The sequence below is a fragment of the Cucumis melo genome, chromosome 3 (assembly GCF_025177605.1).
Source record: "Cucumis melo cultivar AY chromosome 3, USDA_Cmelo_AY_1.0, whole genome shotgun sequence".
Taxonomy (NCBI): domain Eukaryota; kingdom Viridiplantae; phylum Streptophyta; class Magnoliopsida; order Cucurbitales; family Cucurbitaceae; genus Cucumis; species Cucumis melo.
The window spans coordinates 22,183,288-22,207,411 of NC_066859.1; the positions used below are offsets into that span (position 1 = coordinate 22,183,288).

A 24,124-nucleotide genomic window follows, 5' to 3' on the forward strand; every position below is an offset into this window, starting at 1 on the left:
TAAATAAGGAGTGTCAAATGAATTGAAAATAAAAAAATATTAAAAATAGAAAAATTGAGAAAATAGTTCGTAGAAAAATAAAGGATAATAAATGTATGTATAAGTGGTTTTTTTCTCTCTAGGAAATGTAAATGCTTTTTCCTTAAATTATATTTCTAATTTTTCTCGCGGCCGGTCTAAGTATTCATTGACCTGACCAAGTTTATGTTTTATAAACCGGTTCGAACCGTCTCGGCGGACCGGAAAATTCGGCTTTAAAACTAAGTCGAAGAGAAATCAACCTTACGACAAAATCGGAGAAAAATGTTGAACAAACTGATGGCCGCCACTGCGGTGGCTCTCCGGAGTGGCAGCCGGCCGTCTCTCATGGTCACTTGCCGCCATTCGACCTCCGCATCCTCCGCCGTCAACTCGTTTCTCCTCCGCTCCCTCAAAGAACACTATCTCGAGATCACCAGAATGCCGGCTCCTCCAGTATGATTTCCATGTTCTGTTCTCTGTTTTCAATCATTAAACCCTAGAATTAGGGTTTTAAGCTACGTGAATGTAGTTTTTTTTTTCTTACTTAGCTACTTGGTTTTTATTGCAGAAAGTGAGCCCTCCTTCTTCCTTTTCTATCATCACAGGCGCATTAGACGGCCATGGACCGGTGCTTACTAAGAACTACGGTAAAGAAGAGGTTAACATTTCGGTTATGCGATTGTCTAATATTGTTCGGGGAGGTGGTGGAGACAACGATGACGATGACATTAACCAGTTGTTTCTTCATGTGAGTGTATCGAAGCCGGAGCAGAAGGATACTTTGCATTTTCTTTGTGGGTTGTATCCTGATGCGTTAGGTATTCATTCCGTTTCGATGAGACCGAAAGGCGAATCTTCGGGGTCGGGGTTTCTCCTTGTTCCGTCCAGCTATAATGGTCCTACATTCGAGTAAGTTCAATGTCTTTTAATTATTCAGCCGCAATTATATTGGAGTTTGTTGTCTCATGTTGTATCTTGTATGTTTTTGGTGGTAGTTCATCAACTAAAGAAATGCTTTTACTTTAGATCCTGTCTTAATTTTTAGTGTTATCAACTAAACTAACTAGAAAAGAATCAGATAAAGTAATCAAAAGAGTAAGGTATGAATTAAGATTTAATTGAAGGTTATAAGTTCAAGTTTTGTTGCCGAATACAATTTACTGCCAAATAACCAGTAACTTGAACTGAACAGGAACAACACAACCCAATTGGTAATGAACTATCCTGATTTCTGGATGTTAGTTTGGTTCATAGGTTATAAGTATTCAGTTAATTTCGCTTAAGTAATTATTGTGTATTGCCTAAATGCTTATCATTTTAGTCTGCGTGTTTGAATCTTCATTTGCAGCTACCTATTTTGTTCCTTCACTTGCAGGCTGCAGCCGCTGATTCATGGCTACAAAGTTAGACTTTGTTTTTCACTCACACAACTGATTTAATTTCTTCTCTTGCAGTTGATTGAATCCCCTCATATCGTGTTAGTCACTCACCTGAGATGCTTGGATCCTAGTACCTAGCATCATAGCATAGTGCAAATTTGCAGATTTTAATAAGTTATTAGTACCTTTTGGTTTGGTTGTATGATGTAGTTCTATAATCCTTTTTATTTTCCTTTTGTGGAAGCCATCTCTTATTAAAAGGTTTTGCTCGTAGACACCTTTTAGGCTGTTCATCTTAATTGGTCTAGATATGGTATCTAAGGATCATGATAGTAGTTTTTTTTATTTCATTGTGTATATGTTAGTTTCTATGAACCCAAGTGGGATTGCCATGTTTTCGGCCTTAGATGTTCATATACTCATGATCTATGCCAAATTACTGGAGATGGCAAAACATGCCATGAGAAAACTTACACTTAAAACTTTTCTTTGGATGACAGAGATCTGGATGAGAAAATGCGAGATATGTTTCACAATTATATAGAAGAGCGAGGTGTGAATGAGTCTCTCTTTCCATTTCTTCAAGCATGGCTTTATGTGAAAGAACATCGAAATCTTTTGCGATGGTTCAGATCAGTTGGCACATTCATCTATGAGCCCAAGAATGGTAAAAAGGATTGATAGTTAAAGCATTGGATAGAAAAACTGTTGGTCTGGATGCTTTGATTTCGTGGAATTCAGGGTTCCATCTTCAAAATTGGTTAAGGTGTATAAGGTAAATGGTCCATTTCGCTTCCATTATACAATTTTGTAAGCCCTTTATCTCTTCTTGATAAGCCATGGTTTTGTTTTTCAAATGTGATTCGATTAACGTTGAATTCGAGCACTCAACGTTGCAATGATCTTTGTTTGAAACTATATTTCTCTTATTACCCATGGTTTATATGCGCGGCTTGTCGAGCATATTAGACTAACTCACAGCATCCATGTCAAATGGGATTTGTCACGTGGACACAAGCAATCCAACCCGTAAGGTTTCCTTTTCTTGAGTTGCTCTTGAAACTTGACCATTATTTTCTCATGATCAATCAAATCTTCTAAGGAAGTGAATAGTTTTAACCTGCTTTTACTTATCTATGAATCAATGCAGACATTTGTTGAATACTGACGTTCTTTTAAGTTTGTTTGATTTTAATCTTTTAACGGCTAGTCAAATTGTAAAGTTACCCTGAAGTGTTAGTTTATTGTTCATTTTTCATATTACTTTTTGTTATCTGTTAATACTTTTTATTAAAAATTTTGAAAACATATTTATATGTGAAAAATATTATTATATAACTAATCTCGATAAAGAAAAACTTTGAGAAGTTAAATTTAAGATGTATTGAAATTACATGAACTAAATTTAAACCATTGAAATATAAATATTTTAAAGAAACAAAATCAAGAATTTCAAGTTCACTAGATAAAATCATGGATGAATGGAGGTGGTAGGCATTGCCTCCAAACGATAATTTGAAAAACATTTAGTCATTTCGAGCACATGTAGAAATCTTCATCGATATTTTTGTGGTGGTTTTTAGCAAAGAAAACGAATACAAACACAAACCAGGGAGTGAAATGGTTTATAAAGTCCTTACAAATAGCCAAGAATGTGGAATTTTCGATTTAGGACTTGAAACGAGTGTATGCACAAAATTATTTGCAACAATGTTTTCCTTCACGCGTACAATGAGAAGATTATGGATTAGCCCACAACACTGTTTTTTGGCAAACGACAACTTGTTAAACGATTTCAATAGATTAGAGAATCTACTTCATCTGATGAAGCGAACTAGCTTTGATCACAACAGTCATTAAAATCCCTGTAAGCTAAGATCACTAGTATGACTTCACCCTTCAAATTGTGGACCGTAATAACAACCCCACCTAAGAGTTGTTGCTCCAGGGTGGATTTATTGTTGATTGTATTCGAGTTTTGTTCGACATCTAACATAAAAGATGAGTCGACGTTTCATTATATCGAAATTCTTGAATCAACCAACAGATCTCTTAACTAACACAGGTAATAAATATATTTTAATTTTAACTTGTTTAAAAAGCATAGATAAGAGAATATGTCGATTACGTTAATGAACTTCAACAAAAAAATAACAATAGAATTGGTATTCCATAAGAATCCAAAGTTTTATTTATTAATGAAGGGGTTCAATCAAATCTAACCAAAGAATATTAGATTAATTACACATCTAAATCCAGCAAAATGAAAAAAAAAAAAACCCTGAAATATCTTGTTGAACTTGAGAAGAACATGTTCTGTATAAAAGAATCTTAACAAAAATCAAAACCCAATTTACACAATCAAAGAATCAAACAACAAAAATCCATGTTCTTCTTCAGCTGCAATAAGGGCAGATTATCAATCCATTTTCATTACATTCTGTGCATTTCCTCTGTTCATCACTCTCATCATCAACAACTTTTCGACTCCCGTGGCATTTGAAGCAAAGCACGAATCGAACTCCGCCGCACCCTTCGCACGGGATCCCGGAGAATTGATCAATCGGAATACCTTCGAACAACGGGCGTAGCTTCCCCTTTTCGTGCAGCTCCAAAACTTCCTCTGCTCCACCAATGTACTTTCCTCTTATGAACAGCTTGGGAGGTAAAGCTCTGTTTGTTTCCAAAACTTTCCATAGGTCTTCTTTGAACTCCGTGTGCATCGATACATCTCGCTCGTGGAATTTCACTTTGAATGTTTCTAATAGAAATCTTATGCTGTTGCAATCCTCAAATGTCTTCCTTATTCCTCTTAGAGTTGTTGTGTAGAGAATAACAGAGTCTGATCCCCCTGGTGGGCATTTTTCTTCAAAGCAAAACAGAGGACTCCTCTTTTCTTCTTCTTTTTCTTCTTCTTCTTCAAAGCAAAACAGAGGACTCCTCTTTTCTTCTTCTTCAAATTCGATTCTACATTCGATCTCATCTTCCCTATATTTCATATATTCCATCACAGCTTGTTGAAAAACCTCAAGTAAGTTAGGGTCGAAGAGGCTACCGGAGTTCATATCCGGTGGCCGGAAAGACGAGATGTCAATTTCCGACAAAGGGGTTTCTCGTTTTGAATCCACTAAAAAATTCCCACTACTTGAACACAAGGAATCCTTATTTCTACATTCAACAAACGGCTCAATGTTCTCTTTTTCATCGAAACCAGACTCCTCTGTTTCTCCATCTTCAACCCCATCTCCGTTTTTCTTCCCCAAATTCGAAGCGATCTTCTGGATCGTCTTCTGAATCGGAATATTGGGTTTGAAATTCTCGTTTCTAGTGAAGAAATCGCAGTACCCATCTGGGGCAATGGCCTGAAGAATTCGATCTTGGTTTAGATAAGCTATAGCGGGCTTGATCGATTTTAGCTTCTTCATGAACTTTCCTCCGACCCCATTCATTTTTAGTATCTGATTTGGATGAAGAAGGGATATTCAAAGCTTGAGATTGTTAGATTTTCTTCAGAAGCTTGCGATGAATTCAGTGAGAGAGAGAGAGAGAGAGAAAGAGAATGGAAAAAGGTTAGCAACAATGGAGTTCAAACGGCTAGTAAAAGTTCCATTTAGCGATTTTTCAAGAACGTTGAGAGGGAAACTGTAATCATGTGTATTCGGTTACATCATAAGCTCGTAGAGATGGCTCATGAAAGAATGCCACGTGTGATGTATTTTGAAATTTTGTCAATTGATGATCAATTAGCTGTAGAGAATGACACGCGGAAATATGTGTGGTTTGTGATGCATTCATTGGAAGAGATATCGTGGACGTCGGAATTCTTTGAATAACGGTCATAATTTGGAGAAATTTGGTGATTTCTCTCGCCAATTATTTCTTTTTCTCCTTTCATTTTAGTGTCCAACTTATTATTATTATTATTTTAAAAATAAACTATTTCATATTTTTTATTTTTAATTTAGTTTGTGAAATTAATAAATTCATAAATTTTTAACCTTTCTGCATAATAAGCCTTTAAATTATAAGAATATCAACCATTTTTTTCACTTTCAAACTTTTTATCTAAGTTTTTGAAGTATTGTTTTTTTTAGAAATAGAGTTTCTTTTTCTCAAAAAAAGGTTAATTGGCTCGTGGAGTGAATTTACGTCCAATGAGATCTTAAACGATCAAATTAGTTGTCTAATCAAATTTGAGAAATAACTTAAAAGTGATCTAGGGATAAAATTCTGTTAAATAAAAAAAATAATTTTAATATTTTGATATTTGTTTTATTTAGTGTATATTATATATATTACAAGATTTTATTCTAGATAAAAGAGTAGAAACAATTCTCAAAATAGCAGCAACTATATTCAATACGTGAATAATAAGTAAATGTAAAAAATATATTTTACTTTTGTGCTTTTTTTTATGTTTGACGTGGTAAGAATTGAGTATCTAACTTTAATTAATAATAATAAAAGGTAATTTTATTTGTTTGATTGTTCCCTTCCTGTAGAATGACATTTTAACAATTCTTTTCATGTTGTTTGTTTGATTGTTTTTGTTCAGGGTCTTGTTCTGACTTCTAACGACGTGTTCCCAAACATCGGTTATAGATTTTGGGTGAGACATTTGTACAATAATTTTCAAAAGCAGTTTAAAGGTTTGGCTTTGAAAAACATGTTTTCAGATGTTGAAGGCCACTAAAAACCAGAGTTTGACAATATTACGAAAGAAATTGGTAAGTTGGATGTGCGTGCTTACCAATATTTGAATGATATAACGAAATGAAGTATTGGTCTAGGTATGCATTCTTAACATAGTTAAATGTGATCTTTTGTTGAACAACATATATGAATGCTTTATTGCCTATAGTCACAAGCAAAGGTATAAACCAATAATCCAAATGGTTGAGACTATTCGAAAACTTGTTAGGTCTAGATTATAAAAGAAGTATGAATTATACAGTGGTTTGGAAGGAGAGTTAGGATCTTGAGTGCACAAAAGAATTGGACAAATGTAAGGCTCAGTCTAGAAATTGCACACTAACATGGGCTGAGAACATGATGTTTGAGGTAGAAAGTGGTATTTCCCAATATAAGGTGGACTTGAATGAAAAAAAAAACTTGTAGTCATAGATCATGGGATTTAACGGGTATACCTTGTATTTTTGCTATACAAAGTATCTATTACATAAAAGAAAAGAAAAGAAAAAAAAAACCCGAGGAGTTTGTATACGAGTCTTACCATAAGAAGACATTAAAAAACATTTACTCCTACTTTGTTAAATCAGTCAATGATTCACCATTGTGGCCAAGAATCAGATTTGAACATTTGCTACGACCTCAAATTCAAACCCCTGCTTGATGGTCCACCATTGTAACCAAGAATCAAATTGGAACCTTTGATAGCACCTAAAATTCAAAGGCCTCTTGGTAGACCATATGGTTGCATAAGAAAACAAATGCATTCAAGTCATTACAAAATGTAGTTGATGTAAAGGTACTAAACAAAATGAAAAAATATATAAGGGGCCATTAGCACAAAAGTCGACAAGAAGCACAATAGGGAGAACCTTCATTGAACATTCCTACTACTGTAAGTATGATTTCACTTTGCATTCATAGATATGTCTTGTTTTTAATTCACTTTTTGTTCATTGATCATTTTATTTGCAGGAGGTTGAAATTGAAGATGCATTGAAGGACTTACTCTATTATGGTCTAATTGTCACCTTTTTTTTTGGAATTATACTCCCTTGTTTAATGTGTATATATATACTTAATGGCTGCTGTTACTATACAAAGCAAATTCCGAAATTGAAGCTTAAACAAACACCAGGAAAGGAAAGGAAATTACAGAATTAAGAAAATTGTAGAGCAATGTAGTTACAAGCTACTACCTAACCAAAACAAAATTCCCTCACATATTGAAGCCCTGAAAATTCATTCACTCAATTCATATATAATATAATATATATTTGTTACAAGTCTAAAATTTAAAAAAAAAAAATTGAAAAAAAAAAGGGTTGAAAAGAAGCCTAAAACCCACTTGGACAGTCCAATCGCCATGAGGATAATTTTTATATTTTTGTTTGTGGTGTTAAGAGACCTAATAAACTTATTCTTTCAAAACATAAAAATTAAAAAGATCAATTTTTAAAACTCAGAGGCTAAACATTAGGATTCCGTGAGTTTCATTTGAATTCGACTAGGATTGATTATATTCTCTTGCAAGATCCATATTGAGTTTATTCTCTATTTATTTGAATCGAATAAAGTTGAGTATATTTTATTGGGTTAAAATATATTTTTTAATACCTTAGAACCTATCTGGTAGATAATCTGGAAGTAGAAATTTGAAAAAATTTAAAATCAAGGAATTCGATGAAAACATGCATATGTCTCAGAAATTGGATTCTAATTTTTTAAAAATAATGTTTAAAGGTGTGATACTAAATTAATCTTACTTATCCACCAAGATTTAGTTAACAATAAGCTATAATTGATTTATTTATGAATTTAAAAATTGGTTAAATTGTAAATTTAGTCTTTATGGTTTGGAGAAAGTAGGAGCTTAATTTTGTAGTTTGATAAAACCTCATCATATACAGTTCTTATAGTTTAAAAAATCTTCGTAAATAGTCACTATAACATAAAACATGATTTCCATGATTTGATCAGACCAAAAGGAATTAAATTTTAATTATAACCCATAGATACTAAATTCTATCTTTCTAATATCACAATAAACCTAATTTGTAATTTAACTAAAATATTTATATATTCATTATTTTGTAATATATTATAATCTAAAATAAATTACATAAAACATATTATATTAATTAAAAAAATAAATTGAGTTTATAATATGACATATTCCATTTCTAAATATTTTTATATATATTTATATAATTTAAAATGTAAAATTCAACTTCTAGATACAATTAAACCCTAAAAATAAAAATGTTTGTTATATATATATATATATATATATATAATTACACTATTTGAATTACAAAATTATTCAAAAACAGATTTTAGATAAACAAAATATTGTTAAATGCATATTTGTTGAACTTAATGAATTTGAAAATATAAAAGTAGAATTTAGATTCTCTACTAAACATGCTCTTAGTTTTTAATATAGTTTACTCGTTATATTTTCAAATGTAAGATTTTATAGTTTTTATACTTTTAATAAACTTAAATGTAAAAAAAAAAATCTTTAAGTTTAGTCTTTCAATAGTAATTATTTTTTTTAAAATTGGTTAAATAATAATATACTAGAATGTCTTTTTTAAATAGTAATAAAGAAAATTATTTTAAATGACAAAACTTCTAAAAATACCTACAAATATAACAAAATATCATAATCTATATGTGATAAACCAAGATAGGTTACTATTTGTATCTATCGTGATATATGAGATACAAATAGTAATATATCTTAATCAATTTCAATCATAGACCGTACTATTTTACTATATTTTATAAATATTTTTGTTCATTTTACTATTTTTAATAGCTATCAACTAAATTTATTATTTCTTACAAGTTAGAACTCCTTGTGGGCTATTAAAGTTTTTTCTACTCTATTTTATCAATAGATTCAATATTTTACTGTTCATAATAATTCAACTTAATGGACATTTTCAAAAGTACTTATTTGCTATACTTTATTTAATTTATATATATTTATAAAACTCTTCGGATTGATACGAGACGTACAAAAGTACTTTGGTTTAATACGTAAGCTAACTGTCAATTACTCTTAATCTTTTTTAATACGTAGGCTAAAAATAAAAAACAAGACTTGATTTTTTTTTTCTTGGATATGCTTTGGAGTAAACCATAATGTCATTGGATAATATTTTAAACTAATTATCCACTTTTAAAATCTTAAAGTGACGTTTGTGTTCACATAAATTTTTTCTAAAAATGTAATTCGTGAAATTGAACTTTATATATTGATTTATATGGTATTGTGGATAGTATTTACTCCTTTAATTCTTTCTCTCACATACAAATTAAACTTAAAACTTCTTGATCTTTGATCTTCAGGAAGTTGTCGTTGCAAGTCGATTTGAGCTTCAATCTTTTGGAGTTTTATGAAGGTTTGATCTTTCAAGTCCTCAATCTTTAAGATGATGATCTCAAGGTTGATAAAAACTTGCACGTCTTAAGAGCTTTTTGAAGTTTGTCTTCAATTCTTCATAGCTTCAATTCTTCATCTAGCCAAAGATATTCAAATGAATGGCAAATGTCACCATTTATAGAGAAATTTGATGGGTTTTAGGTGGGCTTGAGCCCATTTACTTCGTGGGCTCGGATCCATTATTTCTTTGGCCCAATTTTTCATCTAGAGCTTGAATTGGGTTGGATATGAGAAAACTTGACTACCTGAATTCAATAAAAATATGATCATCAAAATTTTGTTGTGATGACGTAGTGCAATTTAATTGGTCAAAATTTCTTGTTCAACATTATGTTTTAGGGTAAAATCTATCCTTTAATTTAAAAGGTTAAATATAGAGATATTAGATTGTATTGCAGTTATACTAACAAAAAATGCATCGCAACTATTATATTTGAGGCTAATTATGTTCTTATGCATGTTCTATTGGTGTTGGGTTTGTTGGATTTGTGATCCCTTGAAGGGAATTATGTTATGGGTGTTAGGTGTTCGTGACATTCAGTTCACTCCCTTCTAGTTTAGTCTCTATCTTATTGGGACTAACTATTTTAAGAGATTCTCGTACTAGTATGATGTCAAACTTATTGCACTCCAATACTTAAATTAGTATTAGCCACGACTAATATTCATCTAAGCACAAGAAGAAGTAAGGTGAGATCTTTCATTTGAAGATTACTTACTCACACCTCTTTGGGGGTCAAATGAGATTATTTATAAGTCAATCATCTCACACTTATTTATGGTTGTGTTAGATGATTTTGGTATATATTTTTATACCAACTTTTTTTTCTAAATTTTGAAAGCAAGCTATAATTGAGTCACAAAGTATTTCTTTCCTTGTATAGTTTTGTTGTACTATATTTTTGTTTATATAGTGGAAATGTGTGATTTTGTTGAATTTAACTTAGTCGTGGATTGGGTACACGATTTTGTTAAATAATGCTTAGATTGTAATTCTTAACATTATTTGATTTTAGGCATATTATTTGATTTTAGGTAGATGGAGTGGTGTCCTAACTACATTGGAACAATTATTAGCAAATATATTGTTGATAAATATTTGGCCAATTGATGCACACTCAAGTAGTAAAGTATTATATGAATGTTGTCTATTTATGTTTTTTTAACAAATTAATTGGACATCATACACATGATATTATGACATTGCTTCTTGATCGATGTCATAATGGTGAAGAGGTCTAGGCTTACATGGGTTCTATGATATACTTCCATATAGTTGAGTATGTTGCATCTACCAAATTGTGTGTTGCGACAGTTAGGTATGCTTAAAATCCAACCAACATTTGTGCTTTATAGACCCGACACTGTAAATTGATTTAAGAAGCAAACACTATCAAGATCGGCATCAGATTCATGCGAAATATATCACAATGTGGCATTCACGATTTGATCTTTGTGTATCAGAAGAAGCAACACACTAGCCAATTATATCAGAGGACTATTTTCCCTAGTATGCACGTCACTTACAAGACGATTTATCACACTTGATGACACTTACTATTATTGCATGGTAAGCATTTTAATATGATTTCTTCTATAATTTTATAATATGCACATAATTTAATTATATTATTTGTAATCGCTCAGAATAATTTTGTTCAAAATGTACATGCTTACTCAATAGTCAATGGAACACAATTTACAAAATTTGAGTTTAATGTGTGATCAAACCTTTGAAAATATAGAACATATTTTTCAGCAAACCAGACGACTCAATGTTGCAGACACGGATCAAAGACGCATTCGATTAGACGACAACGACAAGGCGATGATATTGTAGAGGAAGATCAAAATAATGCTAGTTTGTAAATCAAATTTTTAATTCATATGAATTCAATTTTAAATGTACAATTATACGAAAATATATTTTTATTGCACCAAAACCATGATCTTTCAAACTTAAGGTAAAAAATAATCTTCGAAAGCTTTAAGAAAAAAGTGACCTAAAGATATACAATTTTTTTTTTCAAAATTTGTTCAACTGAAATAGCTTAAAATGTACAACAAAATGTTTTTATGAATTAGTTTTGTTCTAAGGAAGTCATGTAACAGGGGTTAAAAATAAAAATGGTCGAGAAATGTGCAAAAGTATTACATATAACAATTAGGTTGGATTTAAAAAAAATTTCCACCTAATTCACAAAGACCTCTAATACCAAATCATAAGGACCAACTAAAGACCTCTTATAGATGTGTTTGGGGGAAGGGTTAGGTGGGTAGGTTTATGTGGAATTTATGATAAAATTATTTGGGGAAAGTGTCATATGGGTTGGGTTAATAATTTTTTTTATATATTATAATATTTTTTAAATGAGATTGTAAATATGATAAAAAAAAATTCTTATTGCATACTTTTTTATGAAAGGCGTCGAACCCGTCTTATTACAAATAATTTATTCTATGTGTAATGTTATTAAATTAGTAAAGATAGTTGTCCAGTTTGTAATTGATTTCTGAGCATATTGTGAAAATTTTATTAAAATTCATTTTTTAGAAATACAAATTAATTATTTCCTATTTGTAATTAGCGATAGCGACGTCCCCATACGTCCCCATATTTTGAACATATATAATTACGGGGTATAACGCCTGGGTGAAATTGTTACTATTTTCCTTAATTTTAAATAAACATTATGAATGAAATTGAACGGATGTAGAAGGGACAAAAAAAATACATATGCATAAACAACTCAAGTACATAAGGAAAAAATAGTTGCTACAATAGCAAAAACATAAACGGTCAATATCATAGAGAAAGTGAAGTAAGCAAATAAGAAGCAACCCAGGTCAACACAAACATAAATTATCTCGTCATGTCTCGTAGGAGGACTCTACAAAAGCCCTTCCTTTCATCCTCAGGCATGAGTATAAAACCCTGCAGGTCGTCTATACGAGATGGATGATGCCTTTGCAACAACGCCTTATCCAAACTTTAGTTTCGGCATCTCACGCATGTGCGGAAGAATTCTGTGCGCACATGGTTGTCATTGGCAAGGACGCGTGCAGAGCACTCCGCAATCATCCTGAGTTGCTCGTTCGTTTGGTCGAGTGCCAGATGTATGCCTTCAACATCCACCTCTCGCTGACTTCCCCTCTTCTTCTTGGATCCACTCGATCCGACCCAACCCTCTAAAGCGTGTACATCGTCCTGTGACATGTCAATCTCTTGGCTGTACAGGGGTGGGAACTCCTCGTTTCCATCTGGCATGTCAAACCCCTTATACTCACCAAGCTCGTTAGACGCCATCTCAGTGAATGTCTCAGTGAAGCGACTCGTCGCCCTATCGCGACCGAACACATATACAAGTTCGTCGTAATACAGAAACGATTTGTTCAGGAGTCCCTTCGCTGCAGAATGCGACTGCGGGGAAAAAAAAAGGACCACTTATAAGTACTTATTGAAAAATTGTGAAGTAAATGTACATTGTGAATGTCGTATGACGTTTATATTATTTTCCTTGCTCTAACCTAATTATTAAATAATTCTTTCTCTGCAATTATGCATTTATTTTCATCGTTCCACCCAAAACCACTGCATGCTGGCCCCCGCATTTCCGTGATGGCCTGGAATGTCCATTTCAGGGTCTTTATTCTACAGTCTATTACAGTCATTGCGCGGACATGACATCCAGGTAATTTCTCCGCCATCATGCGTACCAATTGAGCCAGGTAACCTGGTTGGAACGTACCATTATCGGATTTCCATCCCTCTATTGACATCAACTTCATTAAACACTCGACAAGAGTGTCCTCCTCCTTCTTCGTTCATACATGCCTTGAGGCACAGCTTGAGGTTGACATACTGAGAATAACAAATTACAAAAAATACATGGAATACGTTAGTAATTGCACACTTTGACATTTAACAGACACAAATATCTAAGCAACACTATATATTACAGGTCATAGAAATTCGCATACAACCGATGACTTGTAATGTAAAATCTTTTTATCTAAGCGTTACGCAACTGCCAATTTATGAACATCGATTCAGCTAGTTCGTCATGCCACAGAGATCACTCGTTTGTCGTCTTAATGTAGTGAATGTCTTCTGTAGCGGTAGTCGTCGCGTACGCGGAGTCCCTCTCATCCACGTCATCGCAATCTGTCATTTCTATATTTATCAAATTGTGGAGCAAGCAACATGCTAGTATGATATGACACTGGATTTGTAGGGGATAGTACGACTTCCCACGAAGTATTGCCCAACGACCCTTAATAACACTGAAGGTGCCCTCAACGACATTCCTTGCGGAAGAGTGCTTCATGTTAAAGTACTCATTTGCATTTGTTAGCGCATTTCCAGCACCACGTCACTCTTGCAAGTGGTACCGCTGGCAAGTAAGGGGCGAGAAATCGCTCGGCGTTTGGATAACCCGTATCATACAGATAATAATATCCTGTTATTAAAACCATTAGTTTATGCGCTTTGGATATGCAAGTAGAAATCGACATATTTTTATTATAAATAAGAAACACCCTTTGGCACTTGTAGTCCATTTTCTCGTGCAAGGACATCCCGTAGAATCCGCGAGTCTGTCGCAGATCCTTCCCAACCGGCGAGGGCGTAAACGAAATCTCCTTTCGTGTCACACATGTCCAGTGCGTTTATGGCAATTTCTCCCTTACGCGTTCTGATTGTAGGTCGATCAGCTGCAGGGATGTTGACCTTTATATACATCATGTTTAACGCACCAAGGCAATTTTGCAAGTTTAAATAAATACGCTGAAATAAGTGCCACGTACATAAAGGTCAAATAAAGTGAACTTCTACCATGCCCACCTCGAAACACTTTCAACGTTGATCGTTGTAGTTGTTTGTTACCAGAACAAGTTTCTTTATCAACTCCTCGTACAGTCAAACCACAGCCAACAATACGAGGTTAAAATGTCGAGATACTGTCGCATCGGACGGTACAAATTCCCGTTGAATGACGCAGTTCTTCACGTCATAGACAAGGACGTGCAAGAACATTGCTACCATTTCCTCAACATCGACAATCTCGATCGACGAAAGACCAGGTACATTTCTAAGTAAATGGCATAGAATTGCGAATGTTTGCCTGTCCATTTGCATGCTCTACCGACACACAAGATCTGACTCGTGTATCATGTGAAAGTACGCAAGCGCATAATTCTATGACGTGTATCGGACGGTGTATGTGGAAGACACTTATTGTCGTTCATTAGTAGCTCCAACGTTAGTAACATCTCGTTGGACCAGCGTGAACACAATTAGGACTCCAATAAGTGTTTGTTGATTCATCACAAAGTACGTAAAATTTTCTAAAGAACATGTACTAAGTGAATTAGTAGAATATGTATATACATTATGCAAAAAATCGGACATGAAAGCTTCTTATGCACTTACTAAAACCTAAACTTATTAATTTGTTAAAAAATCCGTATTTACTATGGGATACATGTCATGTATCAAATAAAAAAAATAATTTGATTAAAAGCTTATCTACAAACAGTTATGAATTTTATCGAAAGTTTATCCAATTGCAAAATTATTGGAATATATTAAAAAATTTCCATTTTAATTCGTTTGTGTAACATAGAGCAAAAAACATGAAATTGTAAGTACAATTTAATATGTGATAGATATTATAGAAATAGTAAGTGAGAGAAGTACGTACTCGTGAAAATAGTATTTTAAAAATACTATGTTTGAAATTATTTGCAATAAGATGGGTTAAACACATTTTTTGAAATTAATATTATAGAAATAGTATTTTGAACACATTTTTTGAAATTGTAATTCAATGACATATACTTAATTTAATAACTATCGAAACTTATTATCATATTTAAAGAACACTACTATTTGTGAAGTTATCAATCCATATTACAAGTCATAGAATTTTATCTGTATTACTTAGAATGATTGTTAAAAAATTTATAACTTTTTTCGGTAACACAAATTGTGAAGTTATCAATCCTATAACAGTGAATGAAAATCCCGTGTTAACCTCTTCTTCTTATGATATGGTAGCACAATAGTTTTTAGATTTTTTTAAATAGGAGTTATTGTGAATTAATTGGATAATTATATAATAATGGAAATGAAGACATTGGTATGGTCATTTTTTGGAAAAAAAATGTGTTGCACGTGAAAGTTTAAAATAAACATAAATTTAAAACATACACCGAAAGAAAAATAATAGTAATTCATTATATAAATGAAATATCCATCAAAATAATTTATTACAAAACAAATACTATGTAGTCTATAAAAAGGCCTTAACTACATAATTGAGATTGTAATTAAATAAACAAATACATCATGCAAGTTTAATGTACATATGGCTAAGCCACAATACCTCTTATAAGGGTGGGATGACCGCGACGTTCTGAAAAAAAAAAGATTAACAAGTTAGGATACAAGTAAGTCTGGAACCATGAGACGTTCTTCAAGTGCAACATAATTGAATAAAAATAAAAGAGAAACAAAAGGATTGCATACCTTGTATGTAGAAGCACTGACCAGATATTGAAATGTTAAAAAAAACATTGAAAACAAAAATTTAGATTTCAAAACAAATGATAACTAGCCTCAGAGTTTAGAAATCGATTCAATAACTTGAACCGAATTTAATCGTGGTGGAAACATCAATTAAGAGATATAAAAAGAAACAACAAAGGCAGAAACATATGTAACAAAAGAAGGCAGAAAGTACGTGATAAATATAGCAACATAGCAGCAACATACGTAAAAAAACTGACCATAACATACAAAAGAGGGGAAACACAAAGGACATAAAACAGTGCACAAACATACCAAAGAGGTTAAAAGCATTTACTTAAGAAAAGTATGAAAAGGCAGGAACTATGATTAGAAAAAAGTATGAAAAGGAAAGAGCCAAGCAACTAGGGTAGAAACCGTAAGAGAAGAAGGCAGAAAGTATGATGAGAAGGCAGTATAAAAAGGGCAGCAAAATGAAAAGGAAGGACAACAACAGTGAGAAATTACAAATGCATAAACATTTGGAGAGAAACAAGGCATAAACGGTGAGAGAAGAAGGCAGAAACAAGCATGAGAAAAAAGTATGAAAATGTTAGAACCATTTACCTACGAAGATCAATTTGGAACACAAAGGAAATAGCCAAGCAATGAGAAGTGGAAGTGGTAAACGATAAGCATAAAAGGAGGTTTATATAGAGGATATGGGGAGTAAATATGCAAATAAATGACACAACCAAGAAAGGCAGAGATTCTCTGCAAAAGCAGCCTAGAAGATAAGTCAAGGCATGGTCAAAAGTAGATATTGGAAGCTATTATGCAGTCAAGTATACATGAAAAGATAACATACATGCTTGAAGGGACAAAACAATATTGACCAGACTAGAAATGTATACATTTTCCCAAAGACTACAATACAGATTCAAGAGTAGGATATTGATGACAATTTGAAAGCTAGGATATTGGGTACAATTCGGACAAAAATAGACAACTGATATATGTGAAAAATTAATAAAAATAAAACGGCAAGCGGTTTGGAGGCAGCGTCGGTGGAGGTTTGCCTTCAACAAACCAACTTCCGTTTTCTTTGTGAGAGAGACGGATGAGAGAGATTAAGATCGACAGTGAAACTGGGTATGAAACCCCTTCAGGAAAAATTTCGCCACATGCCTAAACCCTTCAAGGAATCGACGAAAATCGAACATACAAGTGAATCCAAAGAATGATAAACGAAAGAAATCGGAAGCCGACAAAATAAGACAAACCTAAACCCTTCAACGAATCGACCAAAATCGAACATGCAAGTGAATCCAGAGAAGAATAAACGAAAGAAATCGAAAGTCAAAAATTTCGCCGCGGGCCTAAACCCTTCAACGAATCGACGAAAATGGAATATAGAAGTGAATGCATACAACAATAAACGAAAGAAACCGGAAGGCGGAAGTGAAGGAAGAAGATTGAAACACGGTTGAAGGAAGGCGGAAACACGAGATCAACGGAGGAGGCAACACTGGTTGAGGAGAGGCATAACACAGATTGAAAAGGGGAGGCGCAACACTGATTCACCGGTTTAGGGTTTCCATAAACCGTAGGCCAAACGGGGTTAGGGTTGGGCTAAACCCAAGCCCACAGTACTAACCCTAACCCCAAACAACCCTTAAAGATTATGTGTACAATAAAAAAAATATTTACAATAACATGTTAGAGAAACATTTGGAATTAGAGGTGTTTGGGGTTATACTCCATTTTTACGATATTGGATACAAGACTTCCTTTGAAAACAAAACCACCTGCTTTTGACAATAGTTCGACACTTTTACTATTTCTTTTCAATCTACTCTATTTTTTTTTTTGTCGTCGTCGTACTTTTACTTTAAAAGGAATATGATATTTCTATAAGTAACTTTAAAAGGAATATGATATTTCTAAAAATAGTCCACATTTTTTAGCTAACACAATTTTAATTAAAAAAAGAAAAATGATGGTCCAATATTAGATGGGCTAGAATAGTGAGGTTAAAATGGAAATAGAAAAAATTGAGTGGCAACAAAATTGATCCCCACTTTCACTCCTCTCTACTCCACACCCAAAAAACAAAGTCTCCATTTTTCCAATTTCCTTATCAAATCCCCTTCTTTGCTTCACTTTCTTTGGTGATAGTCTAATCTAATCTAGTGTGATCCATTCTTTTTTTTTTTTTTCTTCTTTTTTTCTCCCTATTTCTCCACCAAAATCAAAACCCATTTTCTTCATCTTTATCTTCTTCCTTTTGCTTTTGCTTTTCCTCTTCCTCTTCCCTCTCATTTTCCTCCTCCTACACCCATGTGACAAACAAACATCAATCCATTTCGTCCACTCTCAACAAACCCAAATCCCAAATCTCTCTGTTTCTCTCTGTTTTTGGTGTTGGAGTTTCCTTCTTTCTTGCCATGGTTTCTTCCCCATTCCTTCTTCCATTTGCTCTTCTTCTTTCCTTTAGCCTTCTCTTCGTTTTCCCTTTCAACCAATCCCAATCCTCCTTCTTTGGCGATCTTCAGGACCTTGCTCTCTTCCATACAGCCACTCTTCAGTTGCAGAACTCCCATGCCGGCGGCGGCGGTGGCGTTTCTTCCGTTTCCCGGTTAGGTATCACTTCAAACCCTAAACCCAAGATTGCTTTTCTCTTTCTTACAAATTCCGACCTCTCTTTCGCCCCTCTGTGGGAACGTTTCTTCCACGGCCATGAATTGCGTTACAATATCTACATCCACGCTGATCCTACTGTCCAATTAACCCCTCCCGGTGGTGTTTTCGACGGCCGATTCGTTCCCGCCAGAAAGACTTACCGTGCTTCGCCGACTCTCATTTCTGCTGCTCGTAGGCTTCTTGCTCGCGCTGTCATCGATGACCCACTGAACCTTTACTTTGCCCTAGTTTCTCAACATTGTATTCCTATCCACTCGTTTGATTTTATGTATAGTTTCTTGTTTAAGAACTCAATCACATCCCTTAGATCCTTCTCTTCGAAGTCTAGTTACAAAAGCTACATCGAAATTCTCTCCGATGAGCCGAATCTGTACGAGCGATACGCTGCCAGGGGACCCACAGCGATGCTCCCTGAAGTGCCGTTTGAACAATTCAGAGTCGGATCGCAGTTCTTCATTTTGACTCGCAACCATGCGGTGCTGGTGGTGAAAGAGAGAAAGCTATGGATGAAGTTTGAACTGCCGTGCTTGGGCGAGGAACCGTGTTACCCGGAGGAACATTACTTTCCCACATTGTTGTCAATGGAGGATCCGGAAGGCTGCAGTCACTACACGCTAACTAGGGTTAATTGGACAGGATGTTGGGATGGACATCCGCACTTGTATTCGCCTGAGGAGGTCTCACCGGAGCTCATACACACGTTGAGGCTGTCGAATTCGAGCTACTCTTACTTCTTCGCCAGGAAATTCTCGCCGGAATCCTTGACACCATTGATGCAAATCGCCGATGACGTCATTTTCCGGGACTGAAGTGACAGTCGGCTCGTTTCTCTTACTGGTAAGTGTTGTTTATTTCTCCTCAATCGTGTTATTTATTATTTTGCTATTTCATATGTCAGCATTTGATTAAATTTTGTTTAAGGTTCAAAATTCTAGTTCTGATATTTAGGGCAGATGGTCATCAAAGTTATTAAAAAATTGTTGATTTGGTTTCTTAAGATATAAAATCGATTATGATTTCCTTGATTTAATTTTAATTTTTTTTAGTATTTTTGGTTGGGCAATCTGGTTTGATATTAAAAAATCTAGTTGGTTTGATTATTCTGATAATATAATAGTCCATTGATTTGGTAGCTGTTTAGGTTTAATTAGGTCCTTTTCAGGTTTATAAATAAACTTGAATTGATAATATTTGAAGATTAAGAAGTAGTATAGATGGGGATTAGAATGGTATAAAGGTGTCGAAGGATGAAAATTAATTTAAAGAAAAAGTGTGGATGTGAAACCAATTGATTTTTCTAAATTTTCAAATGGGGAAGAAAAGGACAATGTTTGACCAATTAGGCAAGGGCATCTTCTCAAAAACTCATTTTCCTCTGTATTACTTTATTTTCATTCCCTCAAATTTTCAAGGTCATTAGGGCAAGTAGTTATTATAGTTTGATTAGAATATTTTTTGTTTGGTGTGTAATTTATTTTAGTTTGTGTTATAATAACATGTGTTTGATGTGTATACTATTGTAGTTTGATAAGAAAATAGTAAACATTGTAACAAAAGAATTAAAAAACTATGAATGCTAAATAGTAAATACCATAGCAAATTAGTAGTTTTAAAATAGTGTTTACCGTAGCTAATTGAAGGCTTTTAAATAGTGTTTACCGTAGCAAAAAAGTGATTATTATAGTCCTAGATAATCGGTGTCCTAAACTGCCCTTTAATTGTTACTTGTTAGTCAATGAGGAATCAATTGTTGGTTTAAACTTGGAACTAGGGTAGTCCTGTACTTGAAATTTAAGATCCTATCAACTATGGTAAGGTCAAACTAATATGAGTATAGTTTCATTGATTAAGATGTATCTTCAATCAAAAATATCACTTTGAATTCGCAGTCATATTATTGAACTAAAAACAATACTTCTCATGTTATTGTAACTTTGATATATTCTAACAGTTGTTTTTTGTTTTGAAAAGATATTTTTCTTGATTGTAATTTCCCTCTCATTTGTGACGAGTAGGTGAGAAAGCAGTTGGTGCTGTTGCTTTTCTTTGCTCCCTTAGTCTAAAAATAAAATAAAAACATTGGTAAAAATAGAAGATGACTAGTAGATGTTGATGTAGGATGGCTAACCAGACATCCATCAACGCATACGATTAAAAAATAGAAAAGAAAAGAGTAATTGAGTTGGGTGGAGTAGGTTGTAGTGGGAGGAATAGGATGTGAGAAGCATTTTGTCGTTTTCTAAACCACACAAAAACCCATAAACCGCGTCTATAGCCAATGGGATTGCATTGCAGGCGCATGGTATGGTATGTTATTAATAATGAGTAGGCCCTGACCCCCAAGTGGCGTCTCTCATAGTCATTGGTCTTCGTTTCTTTTTTGAATGTTTCGAGGAATATTAATTATTAAGAATTCTACCTGCTTCTGCTTCTGCTTCTGCTTAATGTGGTGATTTTTTGGGGAGCTGCTAATGCTTAGTGTTTTCTTGGTTTTCTCCATGGCTCATGTGACCATTGCCTTTTCTTTCCATTCCCATGTGACTCTCCCACTACTGGTTTTCTACCTTTTTTTATAGCATTTCTTTATCTTTTTTTCTATCTTAAGTTCTGGGCCTACTTACTGCATAACGATGGCTAGGTTAGCTGCTCTATGGAAAACGAGATTCATTATTTTTAAAATAGCTCAGAGAACACATTGTGTAACATCTAATGGTGTTTAGGCCCCCAACTTGCATTGGTTGAAGTGGCTATTATAGTCCACTTGATGTCCGGGCCTTCCACTTTAATAGTTCAAGTTCTCAATTATTGTAACTCATGCTTTAACTGCAAAACAGTTTGAAACCATCATCTCTCATCATTTGTAAACAAGACTAAAATAGTCTACCTACTATTATAACCAATTGACTATAATGACCAACTCAAGGCCAATAGTAGCCTCTAAGTTTTCTTAGACTAAATAGTTTGTAACTTGGAAGGATATTTTTCACTGCCTTAGTGAAAAGTTAGCTGCACAATCTGCTATTGTTTCCTTTACAATTACGATATTGTAGAAGACCACCCTACTTTCTCCGAATAATTACAGCAGAAATGTAGTTTAAATTAACTATTAGATTGGATTGCTCTCCAACAAGGCTGGTGATGGAAATGAAACTCAAGTAATCAGGAGATTAAATAAGAGACATCAAGGGTTCTCTATCTAAAAACAAGTGGTTGAAATCAAAATTATGGCATGCATGATATGGCTTTCATAACAATGGGCAGGATATAAGATTTAATGATTTTATATTTTGTCCATTATTATTATTATAAAAGATTTCTTCTTATGTTCTTTCTAAGGAATGAACTGCACGTTTCATTTGAGTAAGTCTTCTGATTTTGCATGGATTTCCTGTACTTTGTTTCTTGACTTCTAAGCTCAAAGCTGTGTCTATTAAATCGATTTTGCTTTCTGACAACAATTCTTTTTTCCCACAATTTTCAGTTGGAAATACCCTCTATCTGATGGCATATCTTTGCACTTTTTCAGTTTTGCTCGCCTTGTAGCATTGGCCTCCTCTTTCTGTGACTATTGCATGTGGATTCTAGAGCCTCTGTACATTCTTCTTATAGATCGTTCTTCACCCTTCATTCTCTCTTTTCCTTGGAAGCTTAAAGTCCCTAAGAGTAACTCTCATTCGGTCGTTATAGTAGCATTTGGGTCATTATAGACTTCGATAATAGAATGTTGAGATGGATTTCTTGAATTGCTGGATATTGGTTTGCCTCAAAATAGACCTAGGTTGTTATGATAATGGAGAGTGCTGCCAACTCATCCTCCCTTCTATCACGGTGGTTGGCATTTTTGGCTAGGCTTTCATTAGCAATAGTACAATCCTCAACAATTTTAGCCTAGCTCAATTGGCTGTAGGTATCTGCCTTTGAGACCAATTCGAATCTCCCTACCCTACCTTGTTGAACTCAAAGAATGCCGCTTAGTTCAATACCCCATTTTCTGCTATGATTGATTTCCATCGTTCACTGCTGTTTGCTACTATTGGATGTTTTAGAGATTCCTATATAATTAAATGATTATCATACGTTTAGTCTTTTGATTTTTACAGAAAATTTAGATGGTATTTAGCATGACAATTTGTTCAAATTGTAGTTTCATATATGACAATGATTTTAGAATAGTTCAAATCACTTTTCTCGAATTCAAAATAACTCTGAAAACTACCTTTCATTATTCAAAATTAATGTTTGGTTTTTGCAATTTTTATATCTCAAAAATCGGTTTTAAATGACCAAGAACATGAGTAGTAAGTTTGTATCAACAATGTTTATTTACGAAGGGAAATTGTTAATTGCTACAGTCTAATTTTTTGTTTACCACGTTTGCATGCTTTTAAAAATAGTATGGAGCCTACATATATTAGTTTGGGGTTTACAAATATCTATTAAGATAAATTTTTTAGCATGAAGAAAGAATGTATATAACTCGTAGTACTAGAAATTTTCTTGTTTATGTAAAATTTAAAACTCTTCATTTTCTTGATACTGATGAGTGGGTTCTGGCGGCAGGGCCCTTCGGATTCTGAAGAGTTGTGAAGCATGGAAGAATGCCACGACCCAAACCCGAATGTGAGTGAGCTTCTAACAATTTCTATAGTTCGAAGTGTCAAGTGTGTGTTTTTTCTGTATAGTTCATAGGTTCCCAGCTGATAAATTGTACATCTTTTTGAATTATTCTTTTTTGTTGTTGTTGGTTCAAAATGTAAATGGAGTGGGAGAGAGTGTTCGATGTATGTTGGAGTTGAGGGCAAAGGAAAAAAAAAAAGCAGTGTGAAGAATCGCTGGCTTTGGCTTTTGTATATGAAAAGTTCCATTTTTAGTTGGTTTGGTTTCGTTTGGTTTCGTTTGGTTTGGTTTCATCTTGAATGAAACAATCCAGAGAAGTTCAAGAAACTTCAGCCTCATGTGAATGAATGAATAAATAAAAACAGAGTTGAATATCTATATCAGGTTTAATATCTTTTATGAATATTCGGAAAATAATAAAAATCGATCTATTGGTTCTAAGATGATCATAAATACTAAGATTTCATTTAACTTGAAACTAAAATCTTAATTATCTAATTTAAATAACTTTTGTGATATTGAAAAAGTATTGTTGGAGAGCAATATTTTTCGTCTTAGTACAATCTTTAGTGAATAATCTTTGATGTGTTTTTCTTTCTAACTTCAAAGATAAATTTCCTTGGAAGTATTTCTAAGAGAAGGATTTTGTGTTTTAGGTCTTCATGTCTTCGTCTTCTAATTCTTGAAGCTTCAAAGAGAGTTATATTGTTTGTATTTGTCGTAAGAGCCTTGGTTTTTAGTTCTAATGGGAGC

At 33.6% G+C, this 24,124-nt stretch overlaps 3 protein-coding genes across 4 annotated transcripts; 2 read left to right on the forward strand and 1 right to left on the reverse strand.

The window, feature by feature from the left end:
* The first annotated feature begins 275 nt into the window (after positions 1–275).
* On the forward strand, positions 276–2,318 carry LOC103496527 (uncharacterized protein At2g39795, mitochondrial). 2 transcript variants are annotated; one of them, XM_051082730.1, is made up of 4 exons: positions 276–474; positions 590–930; positions 1,397–1,498; positions 1,901–2,049. In XM_051082730.1, exons 1-3 carry the CDS (start codon positions 304–306, stop codon positions 1,458–1,460), a joined length of 576 nt encoding a protein of 191 aa, XP_050938687.1. In that variant the 5' UTR covers positions 276–303; the 3' UTR covers positions 1,461–1,498; positions 1,901–2,049. The 2 variants fall into 2 exon arrangements, with proteins under 2 accessions (XP_050938687.1, XP_008456624.2); XM_008458402.3 differs by lacking the exon at positions 1,397–1,498 and having other exon boundaries at positions 277–474; positions 1,901–2,318.
* A 1,345-nt stretch (positions 2,319–3,663) lies between these two features.
* LOC103496526 (uncharacterized protein At3g28850) lies at positions 3,664–4,964 on the reverse strand. Its single transcript, XM_008458401.3, has one exon. The coding sequence runs from the start codon at positions 4,847–4,849 to the stop codon at positions 3,797–3,799; it is 1,053 nt and encodes a 350-aa protein (XP_008456623.2). The 5' UTR covers positions 4,850–4,964; the 3' UTR covers positions 3,664–3,796.
* Positions 4,965–18,091: 13,127 nt separating this feature from the next.
* On the forward strand, positions 18,092–23,637 carry LOC103496524 (glycosyltransferase BC10). The gene is made up of 2 exons (XM_008458399.3): positions 18,092–19,591; positions 23,315–23,637. The coding sequence occupies exon 1, from the start codon at positions 18,499–18,501 to the stop codon at positions 19,561–19,563; it is 1,065 nt and encodes a 354-aa protein (XP_008456621.1). The 5' UTR covers positions 18,092–18,498; the 3' UTR covers positions 19,564–19,591; positions 23,315–23,637.
* Positions 23,638–24,124: the final 487 nt, after the last annotated feature.

Excerpts from the sequence above, each read along its gene's own strand:
- LOC103496526 (XM_008458401.3), bottom strand. The coding sequence starts at position 4,849 with ATGAATGGGGTCGGAGGAAAGTTCATGAAGAAGCTAAAATCGATCAAG.
- LOC103496527 (XM_008458402.3), top strand. The coding sequence starts at position 304 with ATGTTGAACAAACTGATGGCCGCCACTGCGGTGGCTCTCCGGAGTGGC. Across the intron at positions 475-589 it reads CCAGAATGCCGGCTCCTCCA|AAAGTGAGCCCTCCTTCTTC; the intron begins GTATGATTTCCA and ends TTTTTATTGCAG. Across the intron at positions 931-1,900 it reads TATAATGGTCCTACATTCGA|AGATCTGGATGAGAAAATGC; the intron begins GTAAGTTCAATG and ends TTTGGATGACAG.
- LOC103496524 (XM_008458399.3), top strand. The coding sequence starts at position 18,499 with ATGGTTTCTTCCCCATTCCTTCTTCCATTTGCTCTTCTTCTTTCCTTT.